The 20,610-nt window shown below is 50.2% G+C and overlaps 1 protein-coding gene across 1 annotated transcript in view; it reads left to right on the top strand.

Annotated features, from left to right (window-relative positions):
• The window catches only part of LOC120403138, a 48,839-nt gene that overhangs the window by 2,263 nt on the left and 25,966 nt on the right, over positions 1-20,610 (top strand). The window contains exons 2-15 of the mRNA XM_039533906.1: positions 1,365-1,579; positions 1,686-1,959; positions 2,632-2,695; positions 3,150-3,556; positions 4,256-4,489; positions 5,394-5,642; positions 8,791-8,844; positions 9,109-9,270; positions 13,077-13,286; positions 14,443-14,496; positions 14,786-15,022; positions 16,872-16,934; positions 17,264-17,320; positions 18,084-18,163. Of these exons, the coding sequence (XP_039389840.1) occupies positions 3,274-3,556; positions 4,256-4,489; positions 5,394-5,642; positions 8,791-8,844; positions 9,109-9,270; positions 13,077-13,286; positions 14,443-14,496; positions 14,786-15,022; positions 16,872-16,934; positions 17,264-17,320; positions 18,084-18,163 (1,683 nt within the window). The 5' untranslated portion in view covers positions 1,365-1,579; positions 1,686-1,959; positions 2,632-2,695; positions 3,150-3,273. The remainder of the gene's footprint in view (positions 1-1,364; positions 1,580-1,685; positions 1,960-2,631; positions 2,696-3,149; positions 3,557-4,255; positions 4,490-5,393; positions 5,643-8,790; positions 8,845-9,108; positions 9,271-13,076; positions 13,287-14,442; positions 14,497-14,785; positions 15,023-16,871; positions 16,935-17,263; positions 17,321-18,083; positions 18,164-20,610) is intronic.

Genomic DNA, 20,610 nt, shown 5'->3' with positions numbered 1-20,610 from the left:
TCCCTTGTTTCTTTGACCTGTTCCATTTTTTCTCTTATTTTTCTTACTGTTTCTGTTTAACAAATTGTATTTGGTTTGAACATAATGCAGTGATAAGTGGGTCAGGGAAGCAGCTAGTGTGAAGAGAACACCCTGGATTGGGGACACCCTAGCTCCTATCCTAAGTGGCCACCAGAAGGATGGAGGTGAAGCTTCAAGTCTTGTTGGGGTTATGAGGACTCTGCCACACAGGAGAGTGGTAGGGGAGTCCTTGAGGACAGGCAGGCCTCTGTATGGCCTCCTCTTCTTGGGAGTGTATGTAAAAAATATTTCACTGCATCAAGTCTCCTGTAGCACCTCAGTATGTTATGTCAGAAGAGCTGCCTTGTCTAGTCATTGAGATAGGGACATCTCACGGGATGGAAGCATTAAGTCTTTGGCTCTTAACTTCTTGATAGAGGATTGTAAAAAATAGAGTGCAGTCATTTAAACATCATTTATTTTGCAGCTTCATTTACCGAGCTACCAATGTAGCATCCTGACATTGATACTTCTGCCTAAGTGACCTGTGGGTTGGATTCATTGTAGTGGGACATGTGGAGGCTAATTTAAACTCTTATTTCCTTAGGGTGTCAAGTATCAGAGGGGTAGCTGTGTTAGTCTGGATCTGTAAAAGCAACAAAGAATCCTGTGGCACCTTATAGACTAACAGACGTTCTGCAGCATGAGCTTTCGTGGGTGACTTGCATCTGAAGAAGTGGGTATTCACCCACGAAAGCTCATGCTGCAGAACGTCTGTTAGTCTATAAGGTGCCACAGGATTCTTTGTTGCTATTTCCTTAGGGTTTGCCTTCAATATACTTCTATGCCGGTGTGATCTCTGACCATTTCAGTTCATCAGCTCAGCAGGGAAGCACAGGCAGCAATGCACTTGTCCTGTTGCCTTGACTGAAAAAGGTTCTGATCAAAGGCAGTGTAGATTCCAGCAAGCTCCTGGGGTAATATCTCATTGGAGATGAAAGGGCTTGTCTTTACTGAGACAAATTATATGGAATCCAAAAGGCATAAGAATAAGGCCATCCTAGTGCATTAACATTATTACTTTTTCTTGAAATGCAAGAAAAGTGGACTTGCAATATACTAAAATAACTTTGAAAATTTTGAAGCAATTTGCAGCTTTTAGGATAGTGCATTATCCTTACTATTAATATTAATTTTTCTGAGCCTTAAAATTACCTTTTGACGGGTTTGTTTGTATTTTCAGCCAATCCATTGGTTTGTGGTGATATGGGCTGGTGAAGCTACATTGTATTCCCAATTTTTTTGCAAATCTCCAGGTTACACTGAAAGAAAATAAGTTATACCATAAAATTTCCCTTGGACAGGTATGGTGGGTAAAAAGAGACCAAAGAATAAAAAGTTATAGCAACTGTGATAGGGCGACCAGTAGTGCTATTTGCCAAAGTTGAGTGGCAGTTAGAAACTTGTCAGCAAAAATGCCCATAATGAAAAACTCATGGGTCAATGAAGCCCATGTTCACCATCGACTATCTGTGACCTGAAAGTGTGGTTGAAGACATAGTCAAAAACAACCTTAGAAGTAAGTATTTACCTCCTTATTGAATTCTGACCACGATCTGTCAGTATACGCTGTGGACATCCAAATCGCATTATAATTTTGTACATTTCATTTGCCGCCACCACAGATGCCGACTTATTTAGAAGTGGAAATACTTCAACCCATCTTTTAAGATGGTCTGGAAGGAAGGTTAAAAAAAATTTCTGAAGAAATTTAGTAGATGTCTCCAAGTCCAAAATTAATTTTTATGCTTGTCAAGGTGGTATCCAGATTTAATTCCTTTCTCACTTTCTGGCAATGCAGACATCATGAAACCTAGTTTAGATGGAATAATAAGATGACTAAAATTCTTGCATGAAAGTATTACTTCAAGGGAAGGGATTGTACATTTTACAGCAAAGGTATAATTATTGTTCTTTGCAATGTAAATGTAAAATTTGCATTTAAAATGTAAATGACATATTGCAGGATTTAGTTTTATTCCAGTACAGACCCAGTTGGCCATGGTTTTTGTCATCCCAGGCCAATAGTATCTTGTGCTCAGGGCCATTGTCAGTTTGACTGTTCCTTGTTGTCCACCCCATGGACTGTCATGATACCGTTCAAAGAGTTGTAGGGCTTGTTTCATGGTGTGCATGCAGGGGCGGCTCTACGAATTCCGCTGCCCCAAGCAGGGTGGCATGCCACGCCGCTCGCGCTGCCGGGCGCCGGTCCCATCCACACAACGAAACCCTTTATATTGGTATAAAGGGCTCTTAATATTGATATATGTACTCCTCCCTAACGAGGGGAGTAGCACTCCAATTAGGGTTAATTCGGTTTAATGCTGCTAAATTCGGTATAAACCTGTAGTGTAGACCAGGCCTGTGAAGAAAACTGTGATCCTAATCCTGGTCCCAGAGAAGATAAATTTAACACTTCAAATAATCCCCGTGTTGGAGGATCAGGACCATCATGTACGTGCTGAAGATTCCCTTGTGTTATGTGTCTTTATTACACGAGAAAAAGAACCTTCCAAAGAAAAGTTTGCAGCAAATTGACACAGGTTATTATTGCTTTATTCATTCCTCCAGGAGATGTGTTATGCCTCTTATTTGTGCCTTTAAGAACGGAGCCCTGGGAAGCCCATGCTGAGAGGTACTGTCTGAGGGGAAACAAAAAGCTCCTCTGCCCCCCCCTCCCATTTTTGCAAACACTGGTGTCTCAGTGCACTGGGGTAACTGTTACCCCCTCTGCCCCTGCCTGTGCCGGGGGTTTGCCCTTTGTCACCCTCTGGCAGCGCCTCACCCCTGGGTTTAACTCTGGCTCCTTCCCCCTCATCCCTGATTCAGCCATTCAGCCCCTATCCTAACCCAGGCTCCAGCTTGACACTCCCTCCCCAGTGAATTCCCACCCCTGCTCAGACCCTGGCCACCCGCCTCCGATTAGCTCCCTTTGCCAATCTTTAACCCCTGTAAAACGCAGGTTGCAGAGAGTCTCATGCCAGGTGATGGGAGGGTGAAGGGCAGTGGTGTTAGCAGATATTACTGAGCCTGCTCAGCTCCTGTGCGTGCCGACCGCACCTTAAGTAGCAAATTCCTGCCGTTTGCAGCTGTTGCTGGGCGTGCTCAGACCACTCCAGCAAATTCTCCAGGAAGGGAAGCTGATGCAACAGCCCTTCTCTGTCTGGGCAGTTCCTGTCTCCTTGATGAACCGTCTCAAGTGGTGCTGGCAGCATGGAGTGGGCCGAGAGTGAACTGCTGGAGACCCTGGAAGAGCTGGGAGAAAGGGAGCTGCAGAGATTCAAGGACAAACTGAGTGAAATCCAGCCTAAGGAGGGATACCAACATCTCACCTCTGGGAGCCTAAGAAATGCGGATCTCCTAGCCCTCGCGGACCTGCTCCTCCTCTTCTATGGGACGGACGATGGGGCGGAGGTGGCTGTGGAGGTGCTGAGAGCCATCGACCAGGGAGCCCTAGCAGAGAGAATCAAGATACTCATTGATGCACTGGAATATGGTAAGGAATGAGCCAGGGAGACTGGCCCCCAGTCTGTCTCTTTCCCTGGGGGGCAAGGATCTTAGACCCCAGACTTGGGGTTCCCTGTGTCTTCATAGCCAGCCCAAAACTGAAACCAAAACCCCTCCAGCAGGCTCTCTCCCCCTCTCCCTTTGTCCTGCTTCCAGGGCAAAGGTGTCGCCTTGCCCCACCCCCTTCCTGGCTCAGGTAACATCACTCAATTAGTCATCCCCTGCTCTCCCATCTCCCATGCAGACATTCCCAGGTCAATCCGTCCCGCTCCCTACTGCATCACAACCCCCTTAAAAGTGTGCATGGCTGCCTAATTTTGTGTGTATATGTGTCTCCTCTCTGCTTTGTGCCCACCCACCAGGAGCAGGTAGCGCTGCAGCCTCTGGTCTTCCTCCTCCCCTGCAGGGTCTGGTGCCTGCCACATCCCAAGAGCCAGGACCAGCAGTGGGGGGAGGGGAACAGACAATGGTTTGATCCAGGTGAGCATTAAGTGGGGATTCACAACAGGAGGAGGACGCTTTAGAGGAAAAATTCTTTTAATTGTTTCCTCCCCAGCCACAGAGGAGGCAGAGTTAGGGGGAAGGCATGATCAGTTGGGAGCACGTGACTACCCCATCCATTGCCCTGTGCCACAAAACACATTCCCTAAAATCATTAGTTCAGGATTTATTTTTAATGACTCCTCAGAGAAATATTATTTCGAGCGGCAGCTGCAGCAGCATCACTTCGCAAGAGGAGGTTTCATGTATGTGGAATGCACACTGAACGATGAACAATATCAGATGATCAGAGCTGAGAAAACCAGCCAGGAGAAGATGCGGAAGCTGTACGAGCTGGTGCCGGGCTGGGACGAATGGCAGAAGGACCGGCTCTACCAGGCACTGAAGGAAACAAACAGAGACCTGGTTGAAGAGCTGGAGGGTAAATAAATGACATCAGGGAAATCACCTCCCCATGCTCCCCATCATGAACCCTGATCCCATCCCGAGGGCGACACTAGAACACCTCTCTGGCTGTTTATCCCTCGCCCAGCACTGCAGCATCAGAGCTGGGCACGGATTATTACGTCACCCTCACGACACTATAATGTGCAATGAGCCTGTGGGAGCGTTTGCCCTCTGGGCTGAGATTACTTGGTGCTGTCGGGTCCATTCAGACAGAGCCGGCTCTGGTTGCACAGCACAGAGCTGGGCTGCACATTGCCCTATTGGCTGGGTTTCAGTTCCGCTCCCCTTCCCATCCATAGGAGCTACACACCCACTCCTAACTGGGGGATTGGGTCCCTGGGGCTTGCTTTGGCTTGTTATGTAGGTTGGGGTATTTGTAACATTGTCAGATTCTAACCCCTCCAGAATATGGGAGGGGGTGAAGTTTGGCCCAGACCAAAACCCCAGACCCAGTCTCTTTAACCAAAGAGGGCAGGGGTGTGAATTAAATCAGGCAGTGTGGGGTGGAACTAGAGTAAATGGTGGGGTTGTATTTACCTTCCCCTTCCTCTTTACCTGGGACCACCTACCTTCTTTGTTGGATAAGTGACATTTGCCCCCATCCCTGCTCATGTCTCTTTCAGGGTCTGGATTCCTTGTGGTGACGAAGCAGGTGAGGGGAGAGAAGGAACTCCTGATCCCAGAGAGAGGGGCAGGGCCCACCCAAGGGTGGGGAATCACTGAATCGCTCTCCGTGTGACCCTGGGGGACAATTCACCCTGGGAGAGGTTTTCAGGGGCAGGAAGGAGGTAGAGCCATGGCCCTGCATGCCCCCCACTACTCTGTGGAGCACTAAAATCAGCAATTGCCATTTATTTTAACGAAATGTCTCTCTCCAGGGGGACACTTTGTTGACCGGCACCGAGAGAAGCTGATCCAGAGAGTCCCAGAAGTGGACAGAGTCCTGAAGCTACTTCGGGGGCACACGCTAACCCCTGAACAATACCAGAGCATCAGCACCAGGAGATCCAATGTGGAGAAAATGCAGAAGCTGTACGAGCTGGTGCCGAGCTGGGGGAGGGAGCACAAGGACCGGCTCTACCGAGTGCTGTGGATAACAAACAGAGCCCTTGTTGATGAGTTTGCAGGTAGATAACTATAATCTCTTTGCTCAGGGCACAGTTTTCAAACTGTGGGGCACATTCTCTCCACCCCCCTTGGGAGGGTGTGAAGGAACATTTGGGGCATGAGTGGCAATTCCAGGTGGCTAATGCTAGTCCCACACTGACTCACCTCAGCAGGCCACCGAGCCTGTGGGTTAGTGTCAAAATCCACCATGACGGCACCGATTTCTGCTCCCGGCAGCCTCCCCATCCAGCACTGGCCACCCTGAGAACCCAACACGGGAGGAGCAGGCACTGACCCTGCCATAGCAGCTGCAGTTTCCCTTCTCTACTGGGGAGGCCACCAGGGACTCTTCAAGTGGAAAGTGGCACCACAGGTCTAGTTACTGTCCTGCCACCAGAGCCCCTTCCCTCACCCCAAGCCCTTCACCACAGCTCCAGGGCACAGAGCCCTGTCCTCTGCTGGAAAGAGCCTGTGCAGGGCAAGCAGATGGGGCTGCGCTCAAGGGCCGGGGACAGCAGCAAACTCTGTTCCACAGGGGGCCAGTGCTCAGTAGGTGCAGCTGTCTGCTCCCCTCCTGACCCTGGCCTTTCAGCTCAGCCCTGTTGAACACAGTGGTGGGTGGGGGACAGGCAGGGAGCTGGGTCCAGGCACCTAAGACCACCCTAACCACTGCAGGGAGCAGGAGGCTTCCTCAACTGCCACATGGTGAGTACCCGCCCCTGGCAGGTACCAGACACTCCTCGTGGGTACAGGGCACCTCTGTCCCCTTAGAAAAAGGGGGGCATGCATGTGACTTGACTCTCCAGAAGGGGGTTCATCATAAAGTTTGGGAACCTCTACGTTAGAGAGTTGCAGGCTAGTGTGCTGTAGGTTTACACCGGTTTGCCACACACTAACTGGCCATCTGGACAAGCCCGTTAACATGTGTATTTGCCCATAGCAGCCAAAGGTCCTTCTTCCCTCACCATACCAATGGGCCACTGTATTTGCTCTTTATTCCCAACTGCAGTTCCACAGCAGTGGATTCATGATTCACTTTCACTTCCTGTCCCAGATTTGTTTTTGTGGAGTGTCGCTGCGTGGCTGTTAGCCAGCTGCCACGTCCCATCCCAGAAGCGGCTGCATTTCAGCACTAGGTTAAAAAGCAATTCGGTGGGTGGGTGGCAGGGGACAACAGATACTGGGCTAGATGGGCCCATGAGTCTGATCTGGGGTGGCAGGCAGCAGGTGGGTTCCCAGGTTAGATGGCCCATTGATCTGATCCAGTTCTCATCCTAGCTCCCCAGGGCTGTGCATCTGTTAACTGTGTCCATGGGTGAATCCATGACAAAGGGGGCAGGATGCATTTTCCCCACTGCCCCATGCAGAGCTCAGCAGCTGTCACTCTCACTGGGCTATGTGGGTCTCTGGGCAATGGCTCTCTCTCACTTGTGCTCTCTGGGCTCCATGAGGAACCAGGGCCCTGTGTATCGCGCCTCCAAGGCTCACACTATGCACCTGGGTGAGGGCAGCCAAAGCACCAGGCAGCTGGTGGGCTGGACACCACACCAGAGATTGCAATGCCCCATCCCCTCCTCTCTCCATCTCTGCATAGGCCCAGCTTACTAGGGCCGTGCAGGGGCAGCAGCATCGTTGCCCCCATGGCAGTGAGCTCCTGTCTCTTTAGCCAGGTCTTGAAGACTGGAAGGGACTTTGTCTGAGCTTAACCAATGGCTCTGATGAACTGCTGGGAAGAGCTAGCTGGGGGTGCTGGGACAGACCATGCTCCCCCAAGGTCAGCCTCAGTCCTAGGGCATCCAGTCCCCCCCAGCTATGTGGGCTCTGGGCATCCCCATCTAAGGCGCGAATTCCCCCTCCCACCGAGGAAGTGTCTGGACAGGGCCCCACTCTGTAGACAGAAATGTCCGACCCCCATGTGTCCCCAGCAATTTTCCCCATCCCTAGGCCAGCTCTTCCCAGTGTCCGGATGCCAGCAGAATCTGCCTTCCAGACATCAAACCCTGGATGGTTTTTCCTCTCCTGTGATTGGCTGCTTGCCTCTCCCCCACCTGCCAGTCACAATCCTCTGTGCAATCACTGCTGACCTTATTCTCTCGGATTGTCTGTTTGCTCCACCCCATCCCCCCCATCCCAGCCGTGTCCCCACTGCTGAGTTCACTCTCTTGCCCCCCCCCCCATCCCATGTTCCTTTTCCTTTGCTGTTACATCCCTCCTCCCTGCCTCACCTTTTCTCACTCCCTCGCTCCAGTGGACCCATTCGTTCCTGCTGTCCCCCTCCCACATCCATGCCCCTGCTTTGCCTCTTCCTACCACTGCTCCACCTCTTCCCCCAAGCCCTGCCCCCACCTGCTCCTGTCTGCCTGCTTCCTCCCCTCCCCTGTTGCTCATACCTAAGGCAGGAAAAAACTGAGAAGGTATATTCTGTGTGAGAGGGTTGTGCAGGGGTATTCTGCATATGTGTGTGTGTCGGTGGGTTGTGCAGGGGGGTATAGCGTAGGAAGGGATGGGTAGGGGGTGAGTGCTAGACAGCCGCATAGCCTGATTCTAGCCCCTCCAGAATATGGGAGGCAGGATGGAGTTTGATCCAGGCCAAAACCTCAGATCTAATCTTTTTTTACCAAAGAGGGTGAGGGTGTGAAATAAATCAGGTACTGGTAGGTGGTGTCTAGAGTGAGTGGTGGGGTTGCATGTACCTCCCCCTGCTCTCCACCCTTGAGCTCCTACCATATTTGCTGGATGAGCAACATTTCTCCCCCATCCCTGCTCATTTCTCTAACAAGGTCTGGAGTCCTCCTGGTGAAGAAGCAGGTGAGGGGAGAGAAGGGACCCTTGGTCCCAGAGAGGGGCAGGGCCCACCCAGGGGTGGGGAATCACAGAAGTGTAGGACTGGAAGGGACCTCATCATCATCTAGTCCAGTCCCCTGTACTCAAGGCAGGACTAAGTCATAACTGGACCATCCCTGACAGGTGTTCGTCTAACCAAAATATGGGAGCTGGATTGAGGGGCTCCCATGGGCTAGGAGAGGAGGCCAGCAAGATCCCAGGGTGTGGGGTGGCCCCTGACAGGAGGAAGATAGGGCCAAGGAGTCAAACTGGGGGGTTAAGATCTCTTCTGTTCCAGTGAGTCAGTCCTTGTGCTCTCTCTCTCCCACTTGCTCTCTCTTGCAGGTGTGGGTACCCGAGCGCAGAAGCCGTCCACCAGCACCAGCCCTGGAGCTACACGTGAGTTATAAATCACCCAGCAGGATTAACCCTTAGTGAACCACACTGAAGGGGAGGAGGCTGCACCATGCACATGGATAGTGGGGTCAGCACATCCCCTTGCTTGTCGGGAAGGGCGGGTGAGTTGAAGCACAGCTTGTCCGGGAGCTCCCCTGGGGCAGGGCAGCTTTGCCCCAGCTCAGGGTTCTGGCTAAATGGCCCTAGGTAGAAGCTGAAGGAGCCTTGCAACCAAACCCCATGTTTCAGTGATGTCCCTTGGCTCAGGGGAACATTTTGTGGAGCAGCATCGGGAGCAGCTGATTCAACGCGCCTCTTCAGTTGACAGAACCCTGGATGTGCTGAAGCGGAGCCATTACATGTTGGAACAGAAGAGTCTGTTCCTGGCGCAAAAGGCAGCAAACGAAAGCCTCACTGAAGAGCCAGAGGGTAAAATCAAACAGGGGAAAATAACTTCCCACTGCACCCCCAGGGGGCTGCACCCCAAGCCCCTCCCGCCAGGGTCACTAGCTGGGGTTGCCAAGTCCCCCGGACCAGATGTGATTTTGCAGCAATAGCATCCGGTCCGGGAGCGTTGGCAACCCGATCCTTATCTCTGCTCTGGGCTTTTATCCCACTTGCTGGGGCTGGATGCTGTTTTTTAAGCAGCTGGGTGGTGCCAGGGCAGGAGTTGCAGGTGGGGTATAAATAGCCCAGCAGCTTTAACTTTTCTTCAATGACCAAACTAGTGACTCTGAAAAGATCCCGAGACTCCATGAATTCCAGTGACCCCTTCTCTGCTGCTATTGGTATTAGGTGGAAGGTGCACAGATGCTTTAGTGATGGGGGGCAGGATGAAACTGATGACAGCATAGATCTGCAGAGCTGCCTTGTGTCAGGTTAAGTAGAAGGGGGTGGGGCAGAGAGAAAGCCGCTTCCCCAGACCTAGCGGGGGGTGGGAGGGTCCATAGAGGAAACAGCCACTCTGCTGAGCCCCTGGCTGTTGGCACAGCTGATGGCACAGCAACAGGAGATCAGGTCCGAGCTCCACCCTCAGCTCCTCCTACTCTGGTTCTGACACCCTTGGGCCTGCTTCATCTGTGGACTGGGTCCCTGCACAGATGTCAGAGGGAGCAGTGGGCCAGAAGGAAGGGATCTGGGGGTGAAATCCAGCTTGCAGGCTGTATGTTGAACACCACTGCTCTGTGCCCTTCTGATCCAGCGAGTGATGCAATCCCGAGTCCCGCCCTAGTGCCCAACTGCCAAAAACTGCTGCCTACGTTTCTTGCTTTAAATTTGTGCAGTGATGGTAAATGTGTTTTATGCTCCACCCCAGAGGCAGCTGTTCCCTAGTGTGCAGCAGCAGGGTCCAGAATGATGCTAAGTGTTGGGTAGATTTAAACCCAGCTTGCTGTGAACTAAGTGTTTGTGTAGGCAAGTCTCAAACTAGGACTTGGTCAGTATTTTTCAGATTTCAACATTTTAATTTCAAAATTTACTCCCTATTTTAATGAGAGAAATTGTGGGAAATGTTTGGTTTTTTTTAAAGTCATGGACTAGCAAAAATGTCAAGGAAAAAAACACCTTTTTTCAACTTTTTAATTTTTTTTAACCAAGTTATTACTATTAGAATTGTGAAAGCACCTACAGGTGCCAATCAGAGAGAGATCACTATAAGGCTGGTTGAAATGTGTCAGATTCTAAGAATTTGGAATTTTAGTGAAGAAGCTGGAGGAAAATTGAACCATTTTTGCAATTTTATTCTCCATTTTTTTGACTGGCTGAATTCACCTGACAGCCTGGATGCTTCATACTTGATGCCTTTGGAAAGATGTTACTTGAAAGAGGTACCGGACGTGTTTCTAAATAGTAGAAAGGCTTCCACTAGGAGAGCTTACCTGGCAAAATGGAACATATTCTCCATCTGGTTCCTGAAACAACAAGCTTGGCTGTTAGTTCCATCAGGGTTCATCTAACGGCTATCTTGGCTTTCCACCCTGCTGTGGGTACAATCCTCCTACTTTTTCCAACCCAATGTCTATCAGGTTTTGAACAGGTCTGGACAGGTCATATCCACAGGTAAAGGACACAATTCTCCCATGGGGCTTGAACATTGTACTAGCAAATGTGATGGATCCCTCTTTGAGCCGCTGCTGTCCTGTTTGCTGCTAAACCTTTGAATGAAAGTGGCCTGTTTGATAGTGATTATTTCAGCCAGGAGAGTTGGGGAATTATGGGCTCTGATATCTGAACCTCCCTACATGGTTTTCTATACAGACAAAGTTTACCTTCACCCTCACCCAAAGTTCCTTACTAAGGTAGTTTCCAATGTTCATATTAATCAAGCAGTTTACTTACCTACTTTCTTTCTAAAGCCTCATAAACTTAAAGATGAGAAATATATGGATATTGGAAGAGCTTTGGGGTTTTACCTTGATCTAACTAAGGTATTTAGATCAACCTTGCAACTGCTCATTGCGGTTGAAGGCACATTGAAGGGGAGTCCAATGTCTTCCCAATGAATCTTTTCTTTGATTTCAGCTAGCATTTTTTCATGCTACCACTTGGCTAATATGACTCCCCTGAGTAGGGTATTAGCTCAAGCAACCAGGTCTCATGCAGATTCTGTGGCCTTTCTCACTCAGATGCCTATCTTGGACATCTGTAAGGTGGCAGCTTGGTTATAAGTCCATACGTTGGTTTCTCACTATGACATCTCTCAGCAGTCCATGGACGATGCCAGATTTGGTCATGTGATTCTCCAATCCCTGTTGAAGTAGACTCCAAGCTCATATCCAGTTTGAACTGCTTGCGAGTCACCAACAGAGGAATGGATATGTACTGTCACTCGAGGAGGAAGAAATGGTTATTAACCGACTTGTACCTGTTGATCTTCGAGATGTGTTGCCCGTGGCCATTCCACGACCTGCCCTCCGTCCCCTCTCTACAGGAATCTATCCAGAAAGAAGTAACTGAGGGAGGTTGGGGGCAACTCCACCCTTTGTACCTGCACATAGTGGTGTGAGACTACAGAGGGTGCTCATGCTATCCTGATGGGTACCCCCGAGGGAAGAATTTTTGAGAGCTGTGTGCTAGATGCACATAAACCTGCAGTGGAAGGACTTGGGCAAGATATGTCCAAGAACAACAGTTACAACAAGGTTAGTAACCGTATCTTCCCTCTTTCTGCCTGTCTGCCTTCTTTCCCCTTATTCTGTCTTTCCCTTTGCTGTGATCTCTCCCTCCTTACGTATCTTTTCTGTCCCTCTCAGATATTCACAGAGCAAAAGTCACCTAGTATCTCGGCACTATTTCAGATTCTCCCTCCCCAGTGATCACTACCTCATTCCCAGCCCTTTGTTCCCATCCATCTCAAACTCTCTCTCCTAACTTAGACCTCTCCCTCCTCTGTCTCCACTGCCCCCTCTATCCACACCCCTCCACCCCACCATATACCTACCCACCACTTCCTTGATCCCCCCACATTCCTACTGCCCTTCCTCAGCCAAATACTACACACACCTCACTCCCAACACAGACAGTGTCCCCAGCGTGTCCCTCTGTGCGCTGAGGAGCTGGGGAAGTGATGGTGACTCCTCGAGGCACGATCCATCTTGGAACTCCCCCTTGGGCCAAGACAGTTTTACCCCAAGCCCTGCTCAGGGCTGTGGCCAAACAGCACCAAAAACGACCAAAAAAAGGTGAGGGTGGGGAAGCACCAGGAACCAGAGGAGTCATATTTGGACTGAGAGATGGTGTGGGGTACACAGAGCAACAAGTAACCACTGGAGACTTCCCTCATTCCTCAAAGTACCCTTTAAATGTGTGCATGTCTGCCTGATTTGTGTGTGTGGGCACTGGATCTCCTTCCTGCTTTGTGCTCACCCACCAGGAGGAGGCAGCACTACAGTTCCTGGGCAGCCCCCTCCCCTGCAGGATCTGTGCTGCCTGCTGAATCCCAAGAGCCAGCACCAGCAGTGGTGGGAGGGGAACGGACAATGGTTTAGTCCAGGTGAGCACTAAGTGGGGATTCACTACAAGAGGAGGAAGCTTTATGGGGAAAACACTTTTGATTGTTTCCTCCCCAGCCAGAGAGGAGACAGAGTTGCGGGGGTGGGTGGATAAGTGGGGAGGGCGAACGTGGCCACCCCACCCATTGCCCTGTGCCAGGTAACACATGATCCCTAAAAACATTAGTTCAGGATTTATTTTCAATGACATCTCAGAGCAACATTCGCTCAATTGGCTTCAAAAAGCATCAAAGCGACGTACTGGCAGGGGTGGACGACTCCGGAATCGGCCGCACATATTGAACGATGAACAATATCAGATGATCGGACCTGAGAAAACCAGCCAGGAGAAGATGCGGAAGCTTTACAAGCTGGTGCCGAGCTGGGGCAAACGGCAGAAGGACCGGCTCTGTTTGCTGAAGAAAACAAACAGAGGCCTGGTTGAAAAGCTAAAGGGTAAATAAATGACGACATCAGGGAAATCACCTCCCCATGTTCCCCATCATGAACCCTGATCCCATCCTGAGGGCGACACTAGATCACCTCTCTGGCTTTTTATCCCTTGCCCAGAATTGCAGCATCAGAGCTGGGCACGGATTATTACCCCTCCCCCACAACCCTATAATGGGAGCGTTTGCCCCTGGGCTGAGATTACTTCAGTATTTGGTGCTGTCGGGTCCATTCCAGACAGAGCCGGCTCTGGTTGCACAGTGTAGAGCTGGGCTGTACGTTGCCCGATAGGCTGGGGCTCAGTTCTGCAGGCAGTTCCCATTCCCATCCATGGGAACTACACATTCACTCGTCCGTGGTGGATCAGGACCCCGGGTACTTCAGCTTGTTATGTAGGTTTGAGGTATTTGTTACCTCAGTTCTGCAGGCAGCTCCCATTCCTGACCATGGGAACTACACACCCCCTCGTGGGAGGATCAGGCCTCTGGGGGTTGCTTTAGTTTATTATGTAGGTTGGGGAATTTATAACCCGCCATCAGATTCTAACCCCTCCAGAATATGGGAGGGGGTGGAGATTGACCCAAGCCAAAACCTCAGATCAAATCTTTTTTACCAAAGAGGGCAGGGGTGAGAGTTAAATCAGGCAGTGGTGGGTGGTGTCTAGAATAGGTGGTGGTGGGGTTGCATGTACCTCTCCCTGCTCTCCACCTTTGAGCTCCTACCATCTTTGCTGGATGAGCAGCATTTCTCCCCATCCTTGCTTGTTTCTCTAACAAGGTCTGGATTCCTCCTGCTGAAGAAGCAGGTGATGGGAGAGAAGGTACCCTTGGTCCCAGAGGGAGGGGCAGGGCCCACCCAGGGGTAGGGAATCACAGAAATGTAGGACTGGAAGGGACCTCAGTATATCATCTAGTGCAGTCCCCTGTACTCAAGGCAGGACTGGACCATCCCTGACAGGTGTTTGTCTAACCCAAATGTGGGAGCTGGATTGAGGGGCTCCCATTGGCTAGGAGAGGAGGCCAGCAAGGTCCCAGGGTGTGGGGTGGCCCCAGACAGGAGGAAGATCATCCCCCTATTGGACCCCTTGGCTCCGAGATCTCTTCTGTTCCAGTGAGTCAGTCCTTGCGTGCTCTCTCTCTCTCCCAATTGCTCTCCCTTGCAGGTGTGGGTACCCGAGCGCAGAAGCCGTCCACCAGCACCAGCCCTGGAGCTACATGTGAGTTATAAATCACCCAGTGGGATTAACCCTTAGTGAACCACACTGTGGGGCTGTGCAGGGGAGGAGGCTGCACCATGCACATGGACAGTGGGGTCAGCACATCCCCTTGCTCCTCGGGAAGGGAGGGTGAGTCGAAGCACAGACTGTCTGGGAGCTCCCCCGGGGCAGGGCAGCTTTGCCCTACCCCAGCTCAGGGCTCTGGCTAAACAGCCCTAGGTAGAAGCTGAAGGAGCCTTGCAACCAAACTCCATGTTTCACTGGGGTGTTTTTATGTCCCTCGGCTCAGGGGAACATTTTGTGGAGCGGCACCGGGAGCAGCTGATTCGACGCACCTCTTCAGTTGACAGAATCCTGCATATGCTTCATCGGCGTGTACGGTCTGATTTTCTACTCCGAAGGTCTCGACAAGCGCCCAGATTTCTTCCCGCACAAGAGCTGAAGCTAACCCATGACACGTGGCACCAGGACCAGCCGTACCTAGCGCTGAAGGCAACAAGCGAAAGCCTCACTGAAGAGCCAGAGGGTAAAATCAAACAGGGGAAAATAACTTCCCGCTGCACCCCCAGGGGGCTGCACCCCAGGGGGGACCTCCCACCAGGGTCACTAGCTGGGGTTGCCAAGTCCCCCGGACCAGATGTGATTTTGCAGCAATAGCATCTGGTCCGGGAGCGTTGGCAACCCGATAATTATCTCTGCTCTAGGCTTTAACCCCGCTTGCTGGGGCTGGATGCTGTTTTTTAAGCAGCTGCGTGGTGCCAGGGCAGGAGCTGCAGGTGGGGTATAAATAGCCCAGCAGCTTTAACTCTTCAATGACCAAACTAGTGACTCTGAAAAGATCCCGAGACTCCATGAATTCCAGTGAGCCCTTCTCTGCTGCTATTGGTATTAGGTGGAAGGTGCCCAGATGCTTTAGTGATGGGGGGCAGGATGAAACTGATGACAGCATAGATCTGCAGAGCTGCCCTGTGTCAGGTTAAGTAGAAGGGGGTGGGGCAGAGAGAGAGCCACATCCCCAGACCTGCGGGGGGTCCATAGGGGAAACAGCCACTCTGCTGAGCCCCTGGCTGTTGGCACAGCTGATGGCACAGCAACAGGAGATCAGGTCCGAGCTCCACCCTCAGCTCCTCCTAATCTGGTTCTGACACCCTCGTGCCTGCTTCATCTGTGCACTGGGTCCCTGCACAGATGTCAGAGGGAGCAGTGGGCCAGAAGGAAGGGATCTGGGGGTGAAATCCAGCTTGCAGGCTGTATGTTGAACACCACTGCTCTGTGCCCTTCTGATCCAGCGAGTGATGCAATCCAGAGTCCCGCCCTAGTGCCAACTGCCAAAAACTGCTGCCTTCATTTCTTGCTTTAAATTTGTGCAGGGATGGTAAATGTGTTTCATGCACCACCCCAGAGGCAGCTGCATTTCAGTGTAGGGCAGGTGATCTCGTCTGTACAGCTTGGAAAGTGCTTGGGGATTGCTCTGGGTGAAAGGCACCAGAGGGATGTTTTGTTATGAAGAACTAGATTGTGTCCCTTCCCTGCTGGTTGTGTGTGTGTTTGGGGGGAGGGAGGAAATGGAGGGGGGGCTGGACACACAGGAGCCTTGTCCCTTGTGTGCCGTGTGCAAGGACTGGGGACGGGTACAGCCCCAGCACTCCAGGGAGCAGAGGGGCAGCTCTCAGTGTGATCCTGGGGGAAAATTCACCCTGTCAGGGCTTTTAAGAGGTGAGGAGGAGGTGGAGCCAGGACCTGCACACCACCCACTGTCCGGTGGAGCACTAAAATCAGGAAGTTCCTCATGATCAAATTTCCATTGAAGAACTGACATCAGCATCAGGTGAGTGAGCACAATTGCCCAGGTGGTTGGAACATGCCCCAGTGGAAATTCACTGCAGGATTGGACAAAAACAGTTCCAGGCCTGGGTGTCACAACACTGTTGCTTCAGGGGCTTGGGCTAATATTCTAAAGTCCTTCTGGACGTTTCCCTAAGGAAGGTGCCACATGGTGCTGGGACTGGATCCATTTTCCTCAGCCTGGATTAGACATGGGCAGTGTCCTGGATTTCACTACCTCTGACTTCTTAAAATACCAGTTTTCAACCTATTCACCTCCTACTGTATGAGCGCAGAGCTAAGGTGATTTGAGGATATCCTGAGTGACCCCACTAAGGTCAACAGAATTAGGACCAGGTTCTGATCTCAGTGACCCTGGGGTTAGTCCCTTTTGGAGTCACTCCGGAATTGTATCACTGTACCTGAGATCAGAATCTAGCCCTGACTCCATTGTCATCAGTGGGGTCACTCTAGCTTTACACCAGGGTCACAGAGATCAGAATCTGGCTCAGATTGTTTGGAATTTTGTCAGTTTCTATTTTTCTTTTCAGGATTCACCAGTAAAGAGACTGAATCCGACTCTAGTTCTGCTGCAGCGATGAAGGCGGCAGGAGGTGGGTAGAGCAGAATATAGCTCTGCTCCTCTTTATCTAACATGCACACTGGCCCATTGCAGCCAAAGGTGTTCTGTTCTCACAGGACCAGTGGGGTCCCTATTTGCTCTTTCTTCCCAACAATCACAATGCTATACAAGTGGGTGGCCTCAAAGTCCTGTTGATTCATGCTGTGCTTTCACTTCTTGTCCCAAGCTCCTATTTGTACAGCTATTAGCCAGCTGCTGTGTCCCACCCCAGAGTTGGCTGCCTGTATATTCCTTGAAAGCAATTGACATGGAAAGGGCTGGGGAAAGATGACAGTATGTTAATAATTCATCCCTCCCCAGGGATCATCTGTCAACAGACTCTCCTACCCTCCATTGGTTCTGTGGCAGGAGCTGCAGGTAAGTGAGGTTGAAACTGATTGTGAGGTGGGGAGGGGGTGGTTTGACGGGCCTCACTCATGGTGGAGCAGAGAGCAACCAAATGGTCCCCTTGGCCTCTAGCTCTGACCATCCCCTGATCAGACACTGCCACTGCCCCTGTCTCCTGCATCAGGTTTAATCTCCAGTGCCTGCAGGATCTGTCTGGGCTCCCCCTCCCATCACTCCCCCAACCCACCTCCTTCCACCATGATCCCCCTTCCTGACCTGAATGTCCTGTGGATGAGAGAGAGAGCAATATAGCATTTTCCTCATTAGGTCTCATAGCCCTTGATAAAGGAAGCCAGTGTTTTGTTTTTTTTTTTTTCAAACTGGGATTGATGTCTGGATCTCAGTGAGATCTACAATACAAGTCAGATTTAACCTTTTTGCTTCAGTCATTTTGAATCCAGACGGTCAAAAAACAGGAAAATAAAATTGCAAAAATCGCTGAATTTTCCTCCAGCTTCTTCATTAAAATTCAAAATTGTTAGAATCTGCCCCACCCCAGCCTCTCCCCCAGTGCAGAGCTCTTCCCACAGGCCTCATGAGCCCAGTGTTCCCTACATAGCAGAAGCTTTGGAGTTGGGCAGACACACAGAACAGACCCCTGTGCAGGGCAGTTTGTCAATGGAAACACCCAGGTCCCATCACTCTGATTCAGGGATGAAGTTGGGGATGGGGCTTGTTTGGTGCTGCAAGAATGTGACACATGAAAGGACATGTATCCCCCTCTCTGCCACAGGTGAGACCAGCCGGCGTCAGAGTCTCACTGCCTTCCTCAGGGGACAGCACAAATGTAACTGGTGTGCCAGAGAGGAGGAGGTGGGGCTTGTCTCTCTTTCTCTCCCCATCCCCCACCCTGTTTCTCTGTTGGTCTCCCTTGAAATTTGTCTCTCTCAACTCTACCCCTGAGAATCTTCTCCCTGCCTATTCAGACCTGGGGCATCTTGGTCACCTGGGAAATGCCCCAGCTGATCACTGGTTCCCTCTGCCAGCCACACTGCCAGGGTCCCAGGCCAAAGAAAGAGCCCCCGGCTGAGCACTTGCCCACAGCTGCCCAGGTTCTGTCCTCGCCAGAGCTATCCATTGACAAAAAACCCTACCTGAACACAGAATCAAGGTTTCACAGAGGTATTTCGTTCCCTTTCAGCATGCCAAACTCAGCAAAACTCAAACTTCAAAAAACCAGAAAATACCGCCTGAAGGTACCTGCCCCACAACCTTAACTCCACCTTTTTTGGACACTGTCCCAATATGCCCATACTTGCATTCTGCCTTTACTGGTAGTGCACATCATATATATAGCACTGAGGCAAACACCCTCTCTTTGTCAAGGTAGAATTTCTTTTTGGTAAGATCGTGTCAGACCCAGATCTACAGGGGAGCAGCCACCCTCCAACCCTCCACCTGACAGCCTACTGATGTTGGCTTACCTAGGACCCATGAAGCTTAGCTCCAGCATGAGGCTCTGCCCCTGAGATCCTATTAGCAGTGCCCCAAAACTGCAGACTGTCCCAGTGGCCCTACTTCAGCCAGCAGCAGGAACAGAAAGCTGTCTGAATGACTGGGCTCCACTCTGCAATGTTTACATTGTGCTCCTTGATTTCCTGGCAGCCAGATCCAGCTTGACTCTTCATATCTGGCTTATGATTTCTGACCTCCAGTTTGTCTCCTGCTTCTGATCTTTTATTATGCTGACTCAGCTGGCTCATGCCTCCTGTCTTGTGACTGTAGACGGTGGCTCTGACCACTAGGTTTGGCTGCCTACCACCCAGCTGTCACAGCTGGATTCAACAGGAGCTGCATGCACCTGCTCAACACTCAAACACTGAGCCTGCTCCCCAGAAACAACCCCCCACTTGTTCAGTTTTACAATTCCTTCACTCCCTCTGTTACATCCCTTATAGGATTCCATCTATTGCTCTGCTTTCACTTACCCTTCATTTAACACAGACTACTCTCATATCCCACCTCACTGCTGACAATCCCCATGGCAAGAAGACCCGTGTCCTGCCAGTGATCTATCCTCAAGTTACACATGCACCTCTTTCCTTTGAGCACACACCAGGGGCTCAGACCCACATCTCCTCATATCACAGTCACACCAAGTTGCTCCAGCTAACATCTCCATCATTCAATACAGCTACACCTAACAGTGAATGCAGCTGGAGTGCATGCAGACAATTGCTAGTGGCTAGTGCCAGCTCCAGCATGGCAGAGTTGCATATATATTTACCTTAACTGTATATTTTCTGCTTTGCAGAGGCTTGAGTTTTGCTGAACTCAACATTCTGGGAGAGCATGAGATACCATCAGGCAATTTACACTCTGCATTATTGTAGGCTTTCTTTTAGTGAATTACCTACTTAAAAAGAAAGAAAACAGAAATATTGTAGGAGTCAGTGGTCATTTAGACAGTTGTGCAGCATGCCTAGGTTTGCCGTTGATACACTACTGGAATAGGTAATGTCGAAGAAAAACTCAGTTCTCACTTTTTGTTTGGATGCAGCAAAATCAAATACTTTATTATTTCTCCAGTAATTACCATGGAGGGAGAGAGTGCCATAGGACACAGGGTCCTGGACAGGTCTCTCAACTGGTAAACAATCACAGCAAGCCTTTATACCTTTTACAGACAATTTCTAGCAATAATACAGACAGTAAAAAGCAACAAATACATTTTGTTTATACATAAGCTTTCCTGCTATCTCACTAGAAAAACAAGACTGCAAGACTGCACATTGCAAGGTCGTAATAACTTTCACACAATTCACTCTGTCTTACATTATCTTGCTTCCTCACGTAACCAGGGTCACAGTTAACCTAACTCATGCTAACTAACATTCATTAAGATCTCTTCAAAACCTTGTTAATTATTTACTGGCTTCCACACTCCCCCCTTTTGTACTTCTAGTACAACAAACATTTCAAATCCCAAGTTGCATCAAACCATGGATATCAGATTGTACAGCAAATATGTCAATCTTAGGGTTTTCATGGGATGTAATGACAATGCATGATCAGCACGAACATGAAAGGTATTGCTATTCTTACGTTATTTACAACAACAACAACAACAATATAATCCTAAATTAACTAACAACACTACAAATAATAACAATCCTATAGGAATAATATAATGGGGCTGTTGTACAATCGTGAACACAAAGCACAAAACATCATACCTAGTACATAAAGTAAACACTCTATAAGCTGTATGAAAGGCATTCCTTCCAGCTTAATATACATTCTAAAACACGGGAATTTTG

The sequence above is a fragment of the Mauremys reevesii genome, linkage group 4, assembly GCF_016161935.1.
Source record: "Mauremys reevesii isolate NIE-2019 linkage group 4, ASM1616193v1, whole genome shotgun sequence".
In the NCBI taxonomy this organism is placed as follows: domain Eukaryota; kingdom Metazoa; phylum Chordata; order Testudines; family Geoemydidae; genus Mauremys; species Mauremys reevesii.
The sequence above is the reverse complement of the archived record's forward strand: the minus strand, read 5'-3'. Positions and strand labels throughout refer to the sequence as shown.